The following is a 21,318-nucleotide window of genomic DNA, read 5'->3' as shown; positions in this document are numbered from 1 at the left end:
TTGCTGAAAGTTGTATAAAATTGAGCACATAGCCATGCCGTCTACATAGACAAAAACATTGGCAGTAGAATGGCCCGAGCTCAGTGACTTTCAACACGGCACCGTCATAGGATGCCACCTTTCCAACAAGTCAGTCTAGCTCTGCTAGAGCTGCCCTGTAAATGTTGTTATTGTTAAATGGAAATATCTAAGAGCAATCATGGCTCAGCTGCAAAGTCTGTCCTCGGTTGCAACACTCATTACCGAGTTCCAAACTGCCTCTGGAAGCAACATCAGCACAATAACTGTGAAGTGGATTTCCATGACAGTGCAACCGCACACAAGCCTAAGATCACCATGCGCAATGCCAAGTGTCAGCTGGAGAGGTGTAAAGCTTACCGCCATTGGACTCTGGAGCAGTGGAAATGCGTTCTCTGGAGTCATGAATCGTGCTTCACCATCTGGAAGTCTAACGGACGAATCTGGGTTTGGCGGATGCCAGGAGAATGCTATCTGTCCAAATGCATAGTACCAACTGTAAAGTTTGGTGGAGGAGGAATAATGGTCTGGGGCTGTTTTTCATGGTTCGGGCTAGGCCCCTTAGTTCCATTGAAGGGAATCGTTACGCTAGAGCATACAATGACATTCTAGACGATTCTGTGCTTCCAACTTTGTGACAATAGTTTGGGGAATGCCCTTTCCTGTTTCAGCATGACAATGCCCCCGTGCACAAAGCGAGGTCCATACAGAAATGGTTTGATGAGATCGGTGTGGAAGATCTTGACTGGCCTGCACAGAGCCCTGACTTCAACCCTATCGAACACCTTTGGGATGAATTGGATCGCCGAGCCAGGCCTAATTGCCCAAAACCAGTGTCAGACCTCACTAATGCTCTTGTGGCTGAATGGAAGCAAGTCTCCGCAGCAATGTTCCAACATCTAGTGGAAAGCCTTCCAGATGAGTGGAGGCTGTTACGTCAGCAAAGGGGGGACCAACTACATGTTAACTTCTTATGGATCCCTTCGGGATAGCGGGATCAATTTGACAACACCCAGTGAAATTACAGCGCGCCAAATTCAAAAACAGAAATACTCATAATAAGAATTCATAAATCATACAAGTGTTATACATCGGTTTAAAGATGAACTTCTTGTTAATCCAGCCGCAGTGTCAGATTTCAAAAAGGCTTTACGGCGAAAGCAAACCATGCGATTATCTGAGGACAGCGCCCAGCATGCCAACACATGAAAATCAGATTTCAACCAGGCAGGTGCTACACAAAAGTCAGAAATAACGATATAATTCATGCCTTACCTTTGAAGATCTTCTGTTGGCACTCCAATATGTCCCATAAACATCACAAATGGTCCTTTTGCTCAATAAATTTAGTCGTTATATCCTCAAAATGTCCATTTATTTGGCGCGTTTGATTCAGAAAATACACCGGTTCCAACTCGCCCAACATGACTACAAAGTATCTAATAAGTTACCTGTAAACTTGATCAAAACATTTCAAACAACTTTCCTAATCCAACTTTAGGTATTTTAAAATGTAAATAATCGATAAAATTTAAGACGGAATATACTGTGTTCAATAGCGGATAAAATGAAAGTGGAGCGAGTTTCAGGTCGCGCGCACCAAACAAAACAGTTCACTTGGCTCTACACTCAGAAAGGAAAGGGCTACTTCTTCATTTCTCAAAGGAAAAACATCAACCAATTTCTAAAGACTGTTGACATCTAGTGGAAGCCATAGGAACTGCAACCAGGTCCCTCATAAATCTAGTTCCCCATAGAAAAACAATTTAAAAGACAGTGACCTCAATTTTGTTTCTCCCTGGATGGTTTGTCCTCGGGGTTTTGCCTGCCAAATAAGTTCTGTTATACTCACAGACATAATTTTAACAGTTTTAGAAACTTTAGAGTGTTTTCTATCCAAATCTACCAATGATATGCATATCCAACTTCTGGGCCTGAGTAGCAGGCAGTTTACTTTGGGTACACTTTTCATCCGGACGTGAAAATAGTGCCCCCTAGCCCAAAGAGGTTTTAATGCCCATGATTGTGGAATGAGATGTTCGACGAGCAGGTGTCCACATACTTTGGTCATGTAGTGTACTTCGAGTAAACATGGTCAAATTACCGACCGGGGTGGGAAAAGGGGGAAAGGGGGATACCTAGTCAGTGCCTTCAACTGAAATGTGTCCTCCGCATTTAACCCAACCCTTCTGAATCAGAGAGGTGTGGGGGGGCTGCCATAATCGACATCCACGTCTTCGGTGCCCGAGGAAAAGTGGGTTAACTGCCTTGCTCAAGGACAGAAGGACAGATTTTGTCAGCTCTGGGATTCGATCCAGCAACCTTTCGGTTACTGGCCCAACGATCTAATCACTCGGCTACGTGATCATCAGTTATCATATTAAAAACTGCAAATATTTGCCTCTACCCTATGGCAAAATGTGTAGAATTGCAGAAAATTTGCTGTAAAACGGACAATGAACACAATTGCCTTTTATCGATGGCATTTTGAATGCACAGAGATACCGTGACGAAATCCTGAGACCCGTTGTCGTGCCAATCATCCACCCCCATCACTTCATGTTCAGCATGATAATGCACAGCCTCATGTCACAAGGATCTGAACACAATTCCTGAAAGCTAAAAATGTCTTCTTCCTTGGCCTGCATACTCACCAGACATGTCACCCATTGAGCCTGTTTTGGATGCTCTGGATTTACGTGTACGACAGTGTGTTCCAGTTCCCGCCAATATCCAGCAACTTCGCACCGCCATGGAAGAGGAGGGATAACATTCCACAGGCCACAATCAACAGCCTTATCAACTCTATGCAAAGGAGATGTGTTGCGCTGCATGAGGCAAATGGTGGTCTCACCAGATACTGACTGGTTTTCTGATCCATGCCCCTACCTTTATTGTAAAGGTATCTGTGACGAACAGATGCATATCTGTATTCCCAGTCATGTGAAATCCATACATTAGGGTATAATGAATTAATTTAAATTGACTCATTTCCTTATATGAACTGTAACTCCGTAAAAAACTATTTCATGTTGCGTTTATGTTTTTGTTCAGGGTACATTATTGCCACCGTGGCCCGCCAGTGTAACTGCTAAACTGCTTACTGACTGTACACTGTACTGCATGATTGTAGCGGGTTTACTAACACGTTGATTCTATTAGACTATGTTGACTATGACATTACTTTAGCGAATGTGGTGACAACGATGTAGGCCTTGTGTAGCGGTTATGATATGAAGTTTTGGCTTGGAAATGTTTTTGCGCCTGGTCACAGACAGCTGATGTGTTGTGCATTAAAATCCACAAGCAAAGGGAAAAGGTGAGAGGAGGAGAGCACGTAGATGTGAGAAGGAATCCGACGAGCTGTTTTGTATGTGGCTATGAAAGTGAACTGTTTGCGTGTGTTCAGGTGTGTATTCAGTCTGCCCGATTCTATTGAAAAACTTTTCTTAAATGGAAGCAAACGGGGAAAATACATACCTGAATTTGTCCAATAGATACTCTCCTTTGCAACCATTGGACTACTGATTACAGCCTAGATCAGCTAGATGCAGGTAAGAGTGTGCAAGGCATGACTGTTCTCTTGACCTGTGTGCACCTACGTTGTAAGCTTCCATTCATTGGCTAGGTTGCAGCAACCTCATGATGTAGTAGCCTCAACCTATCGATGTTACGTTGAGCTGAGTGAATGGAATATGAATGACAGTCATCCAATATGCTGTAATAGAAATAAGGCCTTGCTCATTAAAAAGCACTGCGGACCTCATGATGAGTGAGGTTTTTTTGTGGCCCCCGTCCCCATCAAAGTTGCCCATCCCTGGTCTAGACCTTCAGATATGAGTCAGGTACAGATCCTAGTGAAACATTACTGTCTGCTACTACTCTCTCTCTCTGTCTCTCTCCCTCTCTCTTTCTCCCTCTGTATGTCTCCCTGTCTCTCTCTCTCTCTGCCTCTCTCTCTCTCTGTTTCTCTCTCTCTCTCAAACTATTTATCTCATAGTCCCCTCTCGCTTTCTCTCCCTCCGTCCCTCCCAACCTCTCCCTCTCTCTATCCGGCAGATAAAAAGTTGCAGGTCTTATAGTGTCACATAGTAAATGGTTGTTTTCGTCACTTACTGCTCATCTCCCACCTTCTTTATCCACTCCACATCACACTGCTCACACGGCGAAGTCATTTCCTGCCGAAGTAGAGCATGAAATTACATTAGCAGGCAGGTGCTCGAAGTGGATTGGACAAGATGGGACAGCAAGAGCCAGGCGAGAACAAGAGTTAGACAGAACTGACTATGCTTAAAAAAATTGAGGGAGAATATATCAGTTTGTTATACATACCAGTGTGTTAGGTGTGTGTGTGTGTGTTGTTCACTGACCCTCCCTATGTGGTTGTTCTGGATCTGTCTCAGCTCCTCCTGCAGTCTCTCACACTCGGCCTTCACTTCCTCTTCCCTCTGACACGCCCGCTCGGCCTCATGCCGCGCCCTCTCTAGCTCCGTCTCCAGACGCTGCAGCTTCAGGTCTGACAGAGTGTCTAGACTACGAGAGCTCTGCATGGTCAGCGCAGGACAGTCTAGCACTGGGGAGGGGGAACACACACGCACAAGCGCAAACACACACACTCACAGCATCAATCTAGAGGGACTTAATTATCCCAGTGTTTATAACATCCATCATTGTACTTTGATGTGAAGGGATAATAAGGGATAGAGAAGTGGACTTAAGGCCAGATAAGAACTCCACGTTTCTTAATTTTCCACTTCGGTGGTTGAGCGTGCGTGGGCACAGCCATGAAGCCAAGCTCATACCGACTCCGTCCTTAAACCAGTATGGATTGTTCAGCAGGAGCCGTCTTTATTTCATCTCACCCAGCCAGCCAGCCTCCTCACACAACACATAGGCACACACATTGACACTGGAATAAAACACATACAACGCACACCGATACAATACAGTACACACAAAACCTTTCAAACACACTGTCTTGCACGCAACGTCCGTAATTACATCAAACACACACATTTGTTTTTGTTTTTTTGTTGTTGTGTTTTTTTATTGGGTAGATTAGCTTTAATATTGCAGATTCTATCAACGTAATTGTCTGCATCATTTCCAATCCTCATATATTTATTTTTTTCCTTTTCAAACAACAGAAACATTAATTTTTGCTCAGAAGCTTTGAGGGGGCAAATGTGATCCGTTGCACGTCACTACTTCACAGGAGAGGCATTTTAATGTTTTATTTTTATAAAAATATGTTTTTTTGGAACATGTGAACTTTAATGTGCTTTAATAACAAACTTGTATGCCATCTGTAAATATGAATACAATTGTTTAATAACAACCCTAGTTGGTTTAGCCACGGAGAAAATACAGGAACCTTCCTGCTAGCCATGATTGTGTGATAATGGATGATCTGGAAATGCAGAGAGATGAGTTTGGATTGGTCTGCCATGTAGCATGCTTCTGTCTAGAACATAAACTGCAAAGTATGTGTGGATAATCCTGTCTAGAAAGATATCATGAAGAACTGAAAAAGTTTTGCTACTGCGCTCAACATTGCTGCCCTGAAGTTAATAGCGCTATCGACAAAGCTCAGTGACTCTCTCTGACTGAAAATGAATCAGACAATGAGGTAATCCAAGATTTAGGTCAAAACATTTGAATTGAATCAGACATTGTAGAGTCTTCTGATGACAATGGTGGGGAAGAAACGGTGTCGTTGTCATGGAAGAAGTTGACCGAGTTTTGAAATCAGTGGAATGGAAGCAGAGAGATGATTTCCAAATGCGGCGAGAGTCCAAAAAGAGAACACAGAAATAGGGCTGTTGTATAAAACATCTGTCTCCGGATTAAATCTTCAAACTAAGGGCAACCATGGCATCCATGATAGAGGGAGAAGCGTTCATCCATGTATACAGTTAAGAGTCTAGCTACATTTTCAGATATTTTACGTTTGTAATTTTATCAGAAAGTCATTTTCATTACAAGTTAAAGCGTACTGTTAGCTAGCTAGCTAACATTAGCTGGCTGGCTCGCTAGCTAACATTACATGTATGATCTGTGTAGGAGATCTAGAGTTCCCAGTTGTTTGAAGGGTTGGGATTATGGTTCATTGTTTAGCTAGCTAGCTACATGTCTAAACAAAAGACTCCACTATGCAAGTAACCATTTCACTGTACCGTTTACACCTTCTGTATCCTGTGCATGTAACAAATATATTTGATATAGTGTGTGTTTACCAGAGAAAAGTAAAGTGAAGAACAACATGACCTGCACCAAAATCAGATTATGATATAGGCCAGGGACTAGATATTGCTACTACTTTCACTTTTAGTCTTGAAATCTTTGTTTGTTTTCTACACCGTGAATCCTTAAAGAGATGGGTGGGGCTAAGGCTTAAGAGAGTGTGGACGATGCTGAATGACAAAGAAGAGCTCTCCAGTAGCTGTACCAAAACATTCACGGGCCATTTTCTCAAAAGTGGGGTTACAAGTTTATCAACTTTCAAAGCAGAATTACTTTCTCATTGTTCCTCAACTGCTATGTATGATATACAATTTTCTAGCTTGGAGTCTCTACTTTTATCCAATGTAAAAAACACACTTTTAAAATTTAGCTACATAGGACCGAATCTAGGTGGTGGGTCACAAATGTTCTCCAATGCTAGAAAGGTGCCTGAGTGAAAAAGTTTGGGAACTAGTTTGTGAACATACTATATACATTTTACGAACACGATACATTTTACACCAGTTATCTTGTTTTTTTTGCTACCCTCAACCCCTCCCGTCTATCTCTAAAAAAATATCCGTTTTGATTTCTACTTGCCATTATACTTTTCAACTGTGCTGGGGATGTTTCACAAAAATGTTGAAGCTTTCTATTCTCATAGTTTCTACAGATTGTAAATGAAATATAAACATTCTTACTAAGAGCATTATTATATCATTGATCAAATGACTATGGCTTTTCAAGTCACCCAGTAGTGCTATTTGCAGCATTAGCTTTAGGTAAATGTTGTGATTCTTCAGCCATTCCTGAACCTGCGACCAAAAACAAGGTAGATATGGGCAGTACCAAAACAAGTGATGTAATGATTCGTCTCTTCGCAGCAAAACCTACAAACCTGGGATGGTTGTATCCCCCATATACATAATATTCTATTGATTGCAAGAATTTTGTACACTACCGTTCAAAAGTTTGGGGTCACTTAGAAATGTCCTTGTTTTCCATGAAAACATACATGAAATGAGATGCAAAATGAATAGGAAATATAGTCAAGACGTTGACAAGGTTATAAATAATTATTTTTACTTGAAATAATAATTGTGTCCTTCAAAATTGCTTTCATCAAGAATCCTCCATTTGCAGCAATTACAGCCTTGCAGACCTTTGGCATTCTAGTTGTCAATTTCTTGAGGTAATCTGAAGTGATTTCACCCCATGCTTCCTGAAGCACCTCCCACAAGTTGGATTGGCTTGATGGGCACTTCCTACTTACCATACGGTCAAGCTGCTCCCACAACAGCTCATTAGGGTTGAGATCCAGTGACTGTGCTGGCCAATCCATTATAAACAGAATACCAGCTCGCTGCTTCTTCCCTAAATAGTTATTGCATAGTTTGGAGCTGTGCTTTGGGTCATTGTCTTGTTGTAGGAGGAAATTGGCTCCAATTAAACGCTGTCCACAGGGTATTGCATGGCGTTGCAAAATGGAGTGATAGCTTTCCTTCTTCAAGGTTCCTTTTAAACTGTACAAATCTCCCACTTTACCACCAACAAAGCACCCGCAGACCATCACATTGCCTCCACCATGCTTGACAGATGGCGTCAAGCACTCCTCCAGCATTTTTTCAGTTTTTCTGCGTCTCACAAATGTTCTTCTTCATGATCCGAACACCTCAAATTCAGATGAATCTGTCCATAACACTTTTTCACAATCTTCCGCTGACCAGTGTCTGTGTTCTTTTGCCCATCTTAATCTTTTCTTTTTATTGGCCAGTCTGAGATATGGCTTTTTCTTTGCAACTCTGCCTAGAAGGCCAGCATCCCAGAGTCACCTCTTCACTGTTGACCTTGAGACTGGTCTTTTGCGGGTACTATTTAATGAAGCTGCCAGTTGACGACTTGTCTAGACACTCTAATGTACTTGTCCTCTTGCTCAGTTGTGCACCGGGGCCTCCCACTCCTCTTTCTATTCCTTGTTAGAGCCAGTTTGTGCTGTTCTGTGAAGGAAGTAGTACACAGCGTTGTACCAGATCTTCAGTTTCTTGGCAATTTCTTGCATGTAATAGCCTTCATTTCTCAGAACAAGAATAGACTGACGAGTTTCCGAAAAATGTTACTTGTTTCTGGCCATTTTGAGCCTGTAATCGAACCCACAAATGCTGATGCCCCAGATACTCAACTAGTCTAAAGAAGGGAAGTTTTATTGCTTCTTTAGTCAGGACAACAGTTTTCAGCTGTGCTAACATAATGGTTTTCTAATGATCAATTAGCCTTTTAAAACGATAAACTTGGATTAGCTAACACAACGCGCCATTGGAACACAGGAGTGATGGTTGCTGATAATGGGCCTATGTACGCCTATGTAGATATTCCATTAAAAAATCTGCCGTTTCCAGCTACAATAGTCATTTACAACATTAACAATGTCTACACTGTATTTCTGATCAATTTGATGTTATTTTAATTGGAAAAAAAGCTTTTCTTTCAAAAACAAGGACATTTCTAAGTGACCCCAAACTTTTGAACGGTAGTGTATAATAATTTAAATAGAAAAACATGAAGTTTTGAATCGAGCGTTGTTTTGTATATCAGTTTATAAACCATAAGCCATGGAATTGGCACATCGAAAATCTCACTATTTTGCAACCTTTATGGCGCAGCTGTAATTTTTTGGGGTCCTTAATGGAACTGGTTAAACATTCTTATTTGTATACATACTGCTGCTCTTTAATTAATTGTTACTTTTATTTCTTATTCTTATCCATATTTTTTTTAAACTGCATTGTTGGTTAGGGATTCGTAAGTAAGCATTTCACTGTATTCGGCGCATGTGACTAATACAATTTGATTTGATTTGTAAGGTGCCAGTCAAAAGTTTGGACACACATACTCATTCCAGGGTTTTCTATATTGTAGAATAATAGTGAAGACATCCAAATTATGAAATAACACATTTGGAATCATGTAGTAACCAAAAAAGTGTTAAACAAATCAAAATATATTTGAGATTCTTCAAAGTAGCCACCCTTTGCCTTGATGACAGCTTTGCACACTCTTGGCATTCTCTCAACCAGTTTCATGTGGTATATTTGTTTAACACTTTTTTGGTTACTACATGATTCCATATGTGTTATTTCATAGTTTGTGACATGCTACGCAGCATGCGTTAGCATATAACAAGCAGCAAGGCCAGAGAAATATATTTATTTACAGTGCCTTCGGAAAGTATTTAGACCTCTTGACTTTTTCCACATTTTGTTACGTTACAGCATATTCTAAAATTGATTAAATACATTATTTTTCATCAATCTACTCACAATACCCCATAATGACAAAGCGAAAACAGGATTTTACACTTTTTGCAAATGTATAAAAAATAACAAACAGAAATACCTTATACAGTGGGGAGAACAAGTATTTGATACTGCCAATTTTGCAGGTTTTCCTACTTACAAAGCATGTAGAGGTCTGTAATTTTTATCATAGGTACACTTCAACTGTGAGAGACGGAATCTAAAACAAGAATCCAGAAAATCACATTGTATGATTTTTAAGTAATTAATTTGCATTTTATTGCATGACATAAGTATTTGATACATCAGAAAAGCAGAACTTAATATTTGGTACAGAAACCTTTGTTTGCAATTACAGAGATCATACGTTTCCTGTAGTTCTTGACCAGGTTTGCACACACTGCAGCAGGGATTTTGGCCCACTCCTCCATACAGACCTTCTCCAGATCCTTCAGGTTTCGGGGCTGTCGCTGGGCAATACGGACTTTCAGCTCCCTCCAAAGATTTTCTATTGGGTTCAGGTCTGGAGACTGGCTAGGCCACTCCAGGACCTTGAGATGCTTCTTACGGAGCCCCTCCTTAGTTGCCCTGGCTGTGTGTTTCGGGTCGTTGTCATGCTGGAAGACCCAGCCACGACCCATCTTCAATGCTCTTACTGTGGGAAGGAGGTTGTTGGCCAAGATCTCGCGATACATGGCCCCATCCATCCTCCCCTCAATACGGTGCAGTCGTCCTGTCCCCTTTGCAGAAAAGCATCCCCAAAGAATGATGTTTCCACCTCCATGCTTCACGGTTGGGATGGTATTCCTTCAGGTTTCGGGCTGTCGCTGAGCAATACGGACTTTCAGCTCCCTCCAAAGATTTTCTATTGGGTTCAGGTCTGGACCCAGAGCGAAGAAATCAGTGGTCCTCTGTATGAGTATGAGTACTCAGTATGAGTAGCCCATGTATCTGACGCTGTCTGGACCAAAAGAGTATAACATGTTGCCGCCGTAGCATTTGATTGATTGATGCCAGCAAGAATTTGGCCTCCCTTGATAATTAGCCAATTAGCGTTGAGCTGAGCTCAACTGTGGGTTGTCCTGGTGCAGCAAAATGCCCCCCAAGGGAGGTCAGTTTGGATTTGGCTTCAGACCAATCAAATCACTTCCTAAGCAAAACGTAATTTTCAGAAAAACGTGTCTGTTTCTGGTCCGCTTATGTTGATGTCCTGCAGTAGCTAATTTGCTAAATTGTCCCTTTCCTAATCTATGGATGGAGATGTGGATTTGGACTTGTGGTTTTGACTTCAGTCTCTGTACAGGCCAACGATTATGATGCCGATTCTGATCTAACGATACATTTATATGTTGTGCCACTGGCCTGAGATGATTGAAGTTCAATATGTAGCCTAGATGTAGCCTAGTAGGCTCACGTTAACTAGCTAGCTAGCTAACTTAGCTGGTTCATTGTTGCCCATGTGAGGAACTTCAGCTAGTAGCAAGCATTTTAGCTAGTCTCTGACAACAAAAACTACAAAGTCTACTGTATGACAGAGCCATAGACCGTTTAGCCAACATGAAAGAGTGGAGGATGGCATTGGCGTTCAACTAGTCTACACATGGGATGAGTCAACGCAGGCACAAATTCAAACGCAGACACACACACGGACACACACAGAAATCAGTACCATGGACAGCCACATGATATTTAGCAACATTGATTGGACAAAATTATTTTTGGTATCTTTAAGTTTGTTTTCACTGTATTAAACTAAGCATATATAGCCCTGTTGATCTGTTTAAATGTTTAAGTTGAAATGGTGCTGAAATAACGGAGGCAAGGGCTCCTGTGGTCTTTGTGCTGATTTGCGAAAACTCTGTGGTTCTAAATCAGTAGCTGTTTAGTAAACTGTTCAAAAACATGAACTTGCTTGACCATGCTACAGGTGATATAACTGTTTGTAACTGTTCGCGGACTTCACCGGACAGATGTTACTCTCCGGTTTTGTGATGAAACAAACGAATGTGTAGTTGAATTTATTCCTCCACTGTGTGACTGTTGTCTTTTTGTTGTCACGGCCTCATTGTATATCACGGGGGGGGGGGGGTATGGACGAATATGTTATAGAGCAAACAACGCAATTATCACAACATAGTTTGTAATATGGCTTCTTTACTGGCTTGGCTTCCTCAGTGATTTTACTCACGCACGACTACTGTTTTTATGAGGACATTGACTAATCCAAATCAGCTCTTGAACTAAAGTGTATTGAAATTAGCAATCTAATTCGATCCTGCAAGTGCCAGCTGACAATATAGAGTCTGAGAACGGTATCATCTATCCTACAAGTGCCAGTAGAAAAGAGAGAGTGAGAAGGGTATCTATCCTGCAAGCGCCAACATAGAGTGTGTGAGAAGGGTTTCAAGCCTTATGTCACACCCATAGGGACTCACTGTGATTGTCTGGGCTGTGTAGCTGCAGGTATTGGATGTCCTTGCTGTGTAGCTGGGTGTTGAGCTTCTGTAGCGAGTTGCCTCTCTGTCTCAGAGCAGACTCCAGATCCACGATATGCTCCACGTGCTTCTCCACTAGACTGGTCTAGGATCAGATACAGAAACACACACAGACGTCATTGACAACAATATTCTGAGAATTTGGGTAAAGCACAGACAGATCTGGAATCAGACTAGGCTTATTAGTGTCCTGGTTAGGGTTTGATAGATAGCATACATAGTAGCAGGTCTAACATAGTTAAAATCTTAGACAATGTAAAGACATTTTATGGGTTTTCACATTTACTGTAAATTGTTCAGAGCTTGGCAGGTGATCTCTACAACCAACCTCTTTCGGACACTTGATCTAAAATCATTTGGAACACATGCAAAATGCTGAGACTGCAGAGTGTTGCTTTTCAATTTCAGATAAGATTTTCTTAGATTCGTTTTTTTGGAAGTAATCTTGAAAGTAATCTTGGGCATCTCTGCTTCATTGGGCTTCAAGTTGGCTTATAACCAGGTAGAACACAGGTGGGGGGTAGAACCATGGCCTCAATCATAAGAGACTGATATACTGTAGGGGTTTCTGAACAGCTACTTATGGTGGTTAAGTAAGGCTCTAGCCACCATGTCGCCATTGTAGCTTAGAGCTCATTAAATAATAAATGTTCCTAGAAAGTTTTAATGTGAATATTTAAGATCATGATATGGATGTTAAAAAAGCATTTTGGGAAAATTTGGGAGCATGTTTTAGATTGAATGGATGGAGGGATGGAGGGAGGAAGAACACGGATGGAATATTGGATGGATGGGAGAGTGGAGGGACGCAGGCATGGAGGTATGGGATGTCTGACCATTTTGTCCAGGTCTCTCTGGAGGTTGTTCTTCTCCATGTGGATCTTCTCATAGGCCTGGATCACATCCTCCAGCTGCTCCTGGCGCTCTTTCCTCTTCTGGAGCTGAGAGAGGGAAAGAGAGGGCGAGAACGAGAGAGACGGAAAGAGGTAGAGAGAAAGAGAGAGACAGAAAAAAAAGTCCAGTCGCCAGGATCACAAATACAAATTCTATCTAGACACAGATGCCCTAGAGCACACAAAAAACTATACATACCTTGGCCTAAACATCAGCGCACAGGTAACTTCCACAAAGCTGTGAAGGAGCTGAGAGACAAGGCAAGAAGGGCCTTCTATGCCATAAAAAGGAACATAAAATTCAAAATACCAATTAGGATCTGGCTAAAAATACTTGAATCAGTTATAGAACCCATTGCCCTTTATGGTTGTGAGGTCTGGGGTCCTCTCACCAACCAAGAATTCACAAAATGGGACAAACACCAAATTGAGACTCTGCATGCAGAATTCGGCAAAAATATCCTCTGTGTACAACATAAAACACCAAATAATGTATGCAGAGCAGAATTGGGCCGATACCCGCTAATTATCAAAATCCAGAAAAGAGCCGTTAAATTCTACAACCACCTAAAAGAAAGCGACTCCCAAACCTTCCATAACAAAGCCATCACCTACAGAGAGATGAACCTGGAGAAGAGTCCCCTAAGCAATCTGGTCCTGGGGCTGTTCACAAACACAAACATACCCCACAGAGCCCAAGGACAGCAACACAACTAGACACAACCAAATCAACACAACTAGACGAAAACAAAAGATAATTACTTGACACATTGGAAAGAATTAACAAAAAAACAGAGCAAACTAGAATGCTACTTGGCCCTAAACAGAGAGTACACAGTGGCAGAATACCTGACCACTGTGACTGACTCACTGTGACTGACCCAAACTTAAGGAAAGCTTTGATTATGTACAGACTCAGTGAGCATAGCCTTGGCTCTCAAGACAAGACAGGCTATGTGCACACTGCCCACAAAATGAGGTGGAAACTGAGCTGCACTTCCTAACCTCCTGCCAAATGTATGACCATATTAGAGACACATATTTCCCTCAGATTACACAGATCCACAAAGAATTTGAAAACAAACCCAATTTTGATGAACTCCCATATTTACTGCGTGAAATACCACAGTGTGCCATCACAGCAGTAAGATTTGTGACCTGTTGCCACAAGAAAAGGGCAACCAGGGAAGAACAAACACCATTGTAAATACAACTCATATTTATGTTTATTTATTTTCCTTTTGTACTTTAACTATTTGCACATCATCACAACACTGTATATAGCATAATATGACATTTGAGTGTAATGTTTACTGTTCATTTTTATTGTTGATTTCACTTTTGTTTATCATCTATTTCACTTGCTTTGGCAATGTTAACATATGTTTCCCATGCCAATAAAGCCCTTGAATTGAATTGAATTAAAAGAGAAAGAAAGGGAGACGAGGAATTAAATGATCGAAGAGCCCGTCCCAATCTCCTGTTTTCATTAATTTCACTGTTGAAACTTCTTTTTAGAAGCAAAATAACTAAACTTGTTCTATTATAGTTTGTTTTTTATCTAATGCTTCTCTCAGTCTGAAGCCTAAAGAAATACTCCATAATGATTCTCATGCAGGACACAAACATAACTTCAGACAGTGCCTGTGTCTCCCAGACAGTCTAGACAGCCATTACATGCATTTCCATTCCAGCAACTACTTGTAATATTGAGACAAGAACATTTGCAACAATAGTATCTTGACGACTTTCACACCCACAGATCAAGGCCCGTAATTCAAGCATCTCAGAGTAGAATCAGGACCCGCTGTCCATATAATCATTTATTATTATCTAAAAGGCCAACCTGCTCCCATATCAGCACCCCTACTCTGAGACTCTTTATGAACATGGGCCCTGTCTGATGTCAAAATCATAGACACTCAATACTGTAAATTATATCCAGTGATTTAAGTGGGAGACATGGTGGACAAATGGATAGATGACTGAGGAAGAAGACAAATGAATAAGATGAAGATGGAAACGAAGGAGGGGGTTGGGGGTCACTGGAGGAAACGCTGACAAAGAGAGGGAAACTGAATGAATCTGACGAGAAAGGAAAACGGAGAGAAAGAGGGAGAGAGAAGGAGAGGGGGGAGAAGAGGTCCAGAGAGAACGAGGGAGTGAGAGAAAGAGAGAGACAGTCACACAAAAAAAGAGAGGGAAAGAGAGAAAGCAACTTAGGACAAAGAGAGATATGACAGTACAAGATGCTTGAGCAGTGGAGAATTCAGCAGAAGCGTGTCTATGGTAACACATTGAAATCACGGCCAAGGTGAGCCAGGCAGTCAACATCGTGACAAAGAGCCAGGCAGTCAACATCGTGACAAAGAGGAGTGGAGACAGATTACTGGTGAAGCAGACTCGCTCGCTACCCTCCTGGCTGTGTGGATAGAAAACATGGTTTCCTAGGTGGAAGCCACTGTTTCAGGTTGGCAGGGGAAGCAAATATTGCCTTGACTGTGTATGGGGCTTGCTCATTGAGGCGTGACACTAACAATCTTTATAAAGGCCTTTGTCGAAGCGCTCTGACCTTGTGTGTTCAAGGGACAAAGCGCATCCCTTGAACATGTTCCCATAAATCTCTTCCTCCCCCTCGCTCTTTTTTTAATCACGGCTTCGTATTCTTCCTTCACACCACTCCCCCTCTCCTCACCTCTCCTCTCCTGCCTCTCCTTCCGCCCTCTCAACAATAAACAAAGTGATATATAAATTGTTCAGGGAAGAATAGAGTAGTTATTTCGTTTTATAGCTAGCTATAGCAATGTTTACACTGTGTACTTGCTAATAGTGGTACGTTTTTCACAGTACTCCTCATCCTGTGATTTTACATGCCACGCGAAGGAAATTATAAATACTGCATTGTGGGTAGGATTAAATGAAGCCCCAGGTGTTTTCTCAGTCTCACCTCGTGGGTGAGGGTGCTGACTTTCTGCTGCAGGTTGCCGTTCTCTGACTGCAGTAGAGTTGTCTCCTTGGACTCAAAGCTGCAGTAGGAGTTCCTGTCCTCCCCAAACTCACTGATCATAGGGAACTGGAGAGGGAGAGAGGAGCATAACATTATTTATAATTCGTACGATACAGGTCTTGTCATGTAACTTTTTTCCCACACATTCTCCATACATAACAATATACAATAATCTTTCAATCTTGTTAGACATTACTCTTATAACTCCTATATTATTTGAGAAATACAGAGAAAAACAGCGCACCGAGCAACAGCATAGAGTGAGTTGAGCATCTGTTTACTTGGGGAAACTCATGGTCCAAACACACCAGGACAGTCGTGAAGAGGGCACGACAATGCCTATTCCCCCTCAGGAGACTGAAAAGATTTGACATGGGTCCTCAGATCCTCAAAAAGTTATACAGCTGCACCATTGAGAGCATCCTGACTGGTTGCATCACCACCTGGTATGGCAACTGCTCGGCCTCCGACTGCAAGGAGCTACAGAGGGTAGTGCGAACGGCCCAGTAGATCACTGAGGCCAAGCTTCCTGCCATCCAGGACCTCTATACCAGGCGTGTCAGAGGAAGGCCTTAAATATTGCCAAAGACTCCAGCCATCCTAGTCATAGACTGTTCTCTCTGCTACCGCAAGTGGTACCGGAGTGCCAAGTCCGTGTCCAAAAGGTTTCTTAACAGCTTCTACCCTCAAGCCATAAGACTGCTGAACAGCTAATCAAATGGCTAACCGGACTATTTGCATTGACCCCCCCACTTTTTTTTCTTAAAAAACAAAAACAAAATCATTATTATTATATATTTTCGGGGGTATTATTATTTACGTTGCTTCTACTCGCTGTTTATTATCTATGCATAGTCACTTTACCCCTACCTACATTTACATATTACCTAAATTACCTCGACTAACCTGTACCCCCGCACATTGACTCGGTACCGGTACCGCATGTATATAGCCTCGTTATTGTTATTTTATTGTTACTTTATATATTTTTTTACATTCGTATATTTAGTAAATATTTTCTTAACTATATTTTCTTAAAACTGCATTGTTGGTTAAGGGCTTGTAAAGTAAGCATTTCATGGTAAGTGTAAAAACGGCCAGCTCATCTCCTTTCCAAGACCCCAACTTTCTTTTGGATTTCCTATTAGCCAATCAGCAGCCTTTTTTTCCCGGGACTTAGCATAATGCCCGACCAGGCAGGGCCTCAGGCAGTCTGTAGTGTCCATTCTGATAACCAACCTGTTTTTCTCCTGCTTATTCTACCTCCTTTTAAGAAATTGCTTTTCTTTCTGATGTTTATTGTGCGTGCAGCTAAATGTAAGTGCCAAAATCCTGATGTCTTGTTGTTTGGAGCTAAATAGTGTCTGTTGTAAATATGTACCATTTGTGTTAAACTTGCTAGCTAATGCTAGCTTGTGTACTCCCGCTAGCATTAGCATTAGCATTGTCATCCAGAATGCATTACTATTTAGCATGCTTATTAGCGATTAGCATTTGTTAGCATTTGTCTGTGGTGCTAGGCTATTTTCGGTTGTAGATCGATCATGCTTATTATGTTTTATAATATTTAGATATTTCTTCATTGCTCTATTGTTCTTTGTGCATCCAGCATGTGTTTGGGTCCACATAGCCTATTTAGTTGTTGACATGCAAATAGGCATATTTTTCCATACTGTGCTATAGCCTAAGTTCTCCTCTTTTCTTTACAGAGAAGATCCTCCATAAGTTGTGGTTCATCCCCGCCATCAGACTCGCCCTCCACATCGTCTGGTTAACTATGAGGTAAGCTACGAGTCAAGGCAAACACCACACACAACAACACACCACTCCAGCGAGGGACCACAAGCAGAGGGCACTGTGAGTGGAATTAATTACTCTCACAACAAGACGAGCAGCAGCTATCCTCCTGTACAAGATGAGAGAAAAACCCGTTCTTCTTCCAGAACAGTGGTAACGTGCCTGAAGCTGGTAGGAGAGGAAACTGAGAAGTTGACACAGGAGATACTGGAGCTATCGGAAGAGCTAAATTCATCCGTTCCAATGGGCCCCACAATTGCTCACACATCTCCCGCCTCTTAGCTAAATTACCACACAACCTAAGAGCCAGCTTCAAGAGATGTGTGAACCCCATCAAGACACCCATTCCAACCCTCCTTCACCTGGCAGACGGGCTCGAGTATGAGGCGAGAGTGCAAGTAGATGGCACGCAGTTCAGTAGCAACCAAAGCAGGGACCACCCTAGCTCACGCCGAGATCAGTGTAAAGCTAATCCTTCCCCAAGACCACCACCATCCTCCACTGAGGTGAACATAGAAAGGATGAAGTCAGTCTCTGCACAGAACCAGTCTCCGCAGTAAAAGTCACGGGAGAAGCCAAAATATTATTGTCTGTTCTACATCACCACCGAGCATTACATGAATCAATGCACCAATTTTCAGCTCCTTTCCAAAGAACAGAAAGAATCCTGGATCAAGACAAATGAAAGATGTTGGAAGTGTGGACGCGAACACCAAGCAGCTCAGTGTACTCTCAAGGCTAAGTGCAAGAAGTGCGAGAAGAAGCATCTTGAGATTGTCCACGAGGTCAACACTAGCCCGACTGCTACAAAGAACGCTAGCACGAATGCTATGAAGACCGCCAGCACAAAGGCACCAACAGAGAGCATTTGCCTGGTGAGCTCCACTGCAGGCTCTCTACGTTGATCGACCTTGCGGCAGCAGCAAGGTGCTGCTGAAGATGAGTCAAGTCATCTTGCGGAGCAGCAACAAGTCACTTGACACGTACGACCTGTTGCACTATACTTCTACACAAAACAGCAGAGCAGCTAGCCCTCCAAGGCAATCAAGAGGACTTGGCACCTTGTACGGTGCGTCAAGATGTCAATCAACCATGGAGCTTCTGTGTCATTCTCTGTGGACCCTGTTACTCAACCAAACAGGTCCGTTGACATCCACAGAGCCTTCACAGCTGAAGAGTTGGGCCTTGCACCGCATACCTTCCCGATCAAAGCCCTTCAGAAAAGATATCGGCACCTCAAAGGCCTACCCCTTCAACCACTGGATCAGGTGCAGCCGTTACTGCTCATCGGATCAGACTATCCCCATCTAATCACTCCGACAGAGCCAGTGCATTTGAGTCCCCCTGGCGGACCTGCCACCATCAAGACTCAGCTCGGGTGGACCCTTCAAGGCCCTTCAAAGTTCCTGCAGCAAAGTCTTGCTCCACAACAGTGCCTTCATACATCCCTTGTCTCTCCATCCAGCTCTTCAGCCATGTCGAGAAGCTCTGACAGTTGGATACTCTACATTACAGGAGTGAGAAACTCGTCACATGGTCCAGACAAGATGTAGAAGCCATGCATCTACTGGAGGAGAAGACAGTCAGAGTCGAAGTTGACGGTGTTCAAAGGTACTCCACTCCCTTAGAAGCTCCGAGGGAGGCAGTACTGGCTCATCTGCGAGGGACAGAGAAGCGTATGTCCAAGGATCCAGACAAACCAGCAGTGTACAACACAGAGGTTCACAAGCTGGTGGAGTCCGGCCACGTTAAGAAAGTATCCCCAGTAGCAGTCGAAAGGGGAGTACCAAGGTTGATACATTCCCCATCATATGGTCCATCTCAATGGGAAAAACAGAGTCATCTTCAACTGTTCCTCAACTACAGGGACAAAAGCTTGAACAAACAACTCTTTCCCGGACCTACCTTGGGAGCTACTCTGCTTGGAGTCCTTCTCCGTCCTTCTCCACACTCTGTGGCCATCAGCAGTGACATAAAGGGGATGTTCTCTTCAAGTCCACCTGCTACCCAAAGACCAATCTCTTCTCCGGTTTTTGTGGCGAGACCTAAACCGTGATGATTAACCTGATGTCTATGAGTGGCAGGTTCTTCCCTTCGGGATGACATGTAGCCCTTGCTGCACCACGTTTGCCCTTCAGAAGCATGTGTTCGACCACAGTGAGACCGTAGAAGATGTGCACTTTTCTGTAGAACGCTGTTCCTATGTAGACAACTGTCTACAAAGCCTCCCCTCTGCAGATGAACCCAAGAAACTGGTGGACAAGCTGAAGCACCTTCTTGCTGAGGGAGGATTTGATCTACGCCAGTGGGCCAGCAACCTTCCAGCAGTCATCGAACACCTACCTCAAGATACAGGTCGGAGAGCAGTGTGCTGTGGTTCACCCAGGATGGCGTGGAACCCCAAGAGCACACCCTTGGATTATGATGGTAATGTCTGTCTGACACTCTTGGCTACAAGCAAGGTCACATGGAGAAAGTTGAACCCACCATGCGCAACATATATCGGATCCTTGCCAGCCAGTACGATCCACTTGGCCTCATTGTCCCATACACCACACAGGCCAAGGTTGTGGTCCAGAGGCTCTGGACCAAGAAAAGAGTGTGGGATGACCCAGACCTACCTGAAGATCTTCCCCAAGCATGGCTTATTTGTGAGAACAAACTTCCACAGCTGTCTCAGGTCACACTACATAAGATGTTACATCAGCCCCGACATGTATCTCCCAACGAGCAAAAGAAGTGTTTAAGTCTTCAATGATGCCTCAGAACGTGCATACGGTGCCATCGCGTACCTCTGTACTGAAGACACCAATGGACAGATCCAAGGGTATTCCTTGCAGCAAGATCAAGAGTGGCCCCGAAATGACAACAGTCGATGCCAAGACTCGAGCTCTGCGCTGCACTCACTTGTGCGCAGCTGGCCATGGTCATCAGAAAATAACTCACCCTGGAAATCCATGAGGTCACGTACTGGTCAGATTCTACAACAGTCTTAACCTGGCTCCAGTCACACTCCTGCAGGTACAAAGTATTTGTAGACACAAGCGTTGCAGAAATACAGGAGCTCACGGACCCCCAGGCCTGGCATTGCGTGGACACGGAGAGAAATCCGGATGACGATATCACATGCTGCAAGATGCTGTCTCAGCTTTCAGAACACAACCGTTGGAGTCAAGGTCCTCCATTCCTGTGGCAGGTCCAGTCATCCTGCCGAGAAGACCAAGTATCTCCTGACAAAGCAAAGGAGCTGCGGAAGCCTACCTTCTGTGGACTCCTGTCAGCGGACTTCATGTTGTCTCTCTCTGATGTTGCCCAGTTCAACACTTTCCATGAGCTATTGGAAGCCACAGTGCAGTTGCTACACGGGGCGGCCAGTAGTGCAGACAGCCCTTCAGTCGATGATTTCAAGCAAGCAGAACTCGAAGTACTCAGACATGCTCAGTCTGAGAGCTTCCCAGAAGACCTCTCCCTACTAGAGGCAGGGAAGCCAATCCCTCTGAGCAGCCATCTGGTGAAGCTGGCCCCAGAGTATGACAATGACAACAGACTGATTCTGTGTTGGAGATTGCCTTTGGAGGTGGTTCTGGACCCAG

General features: G+C 43.1%; 1 protein-coding gene across 2 annotated transcripts in view; it reads right to left on the bottom strand.

Moving 5' to 3' along the window:
• Positions 1-21,318, bottom strand: part of LOC139581025 (TANK-binding kinase 1-binding protein 1-like) — a 114,825-nt gene that overhangs the window by 32,854 nt on the left and 60,653 nt on the right. For both annotated transcript variants that reach the window (XM_071410324.1, XM_071410325.1), the window contains exons 3-7: positions 15,869-15,994; positions 12,865-12,969; positions 11,969-12,113; positions 4,389-4,591; positions 4,135-4,196 (exon numbers count right to left, since the gene is read on the bottom strand). In XM_071410324.1, coding sequence (XP_071266425.1) covers positions 4,135-4,196; positions 4,389-4,591; positions 11,969-12,113; positions 12,865-12,969; positions 15,869-15,994 — 641 coding nt within the window. The remainder of the gene's footprint in view (positions 1-4,134; positions 4,197-4,388; positions 4,592-11,968; positions 12,114-12,864; positions 12,970-15,868; positions 15,995-21,318) is intronic.

The sequence above is a fragment of the Salvelinus alpinus genome, chromosome 7, assembly GCF_045679555.1.
Source record: "Salvelinus alpinus chromosome 7, SLU_Salpinus.1, whole genome shotgun sequence".
Lineage (NCBI taxonomy): Eukaryota > Metazoa > Chordata > Actinopteri > Salmoniformes > Salmonidae > Salvelinus > Salvelinus alpinus.
Note: the sequence above shows the minus strand (reverse complement) of the source record. Positions and strands in the feature narration are given on the sequence as shown.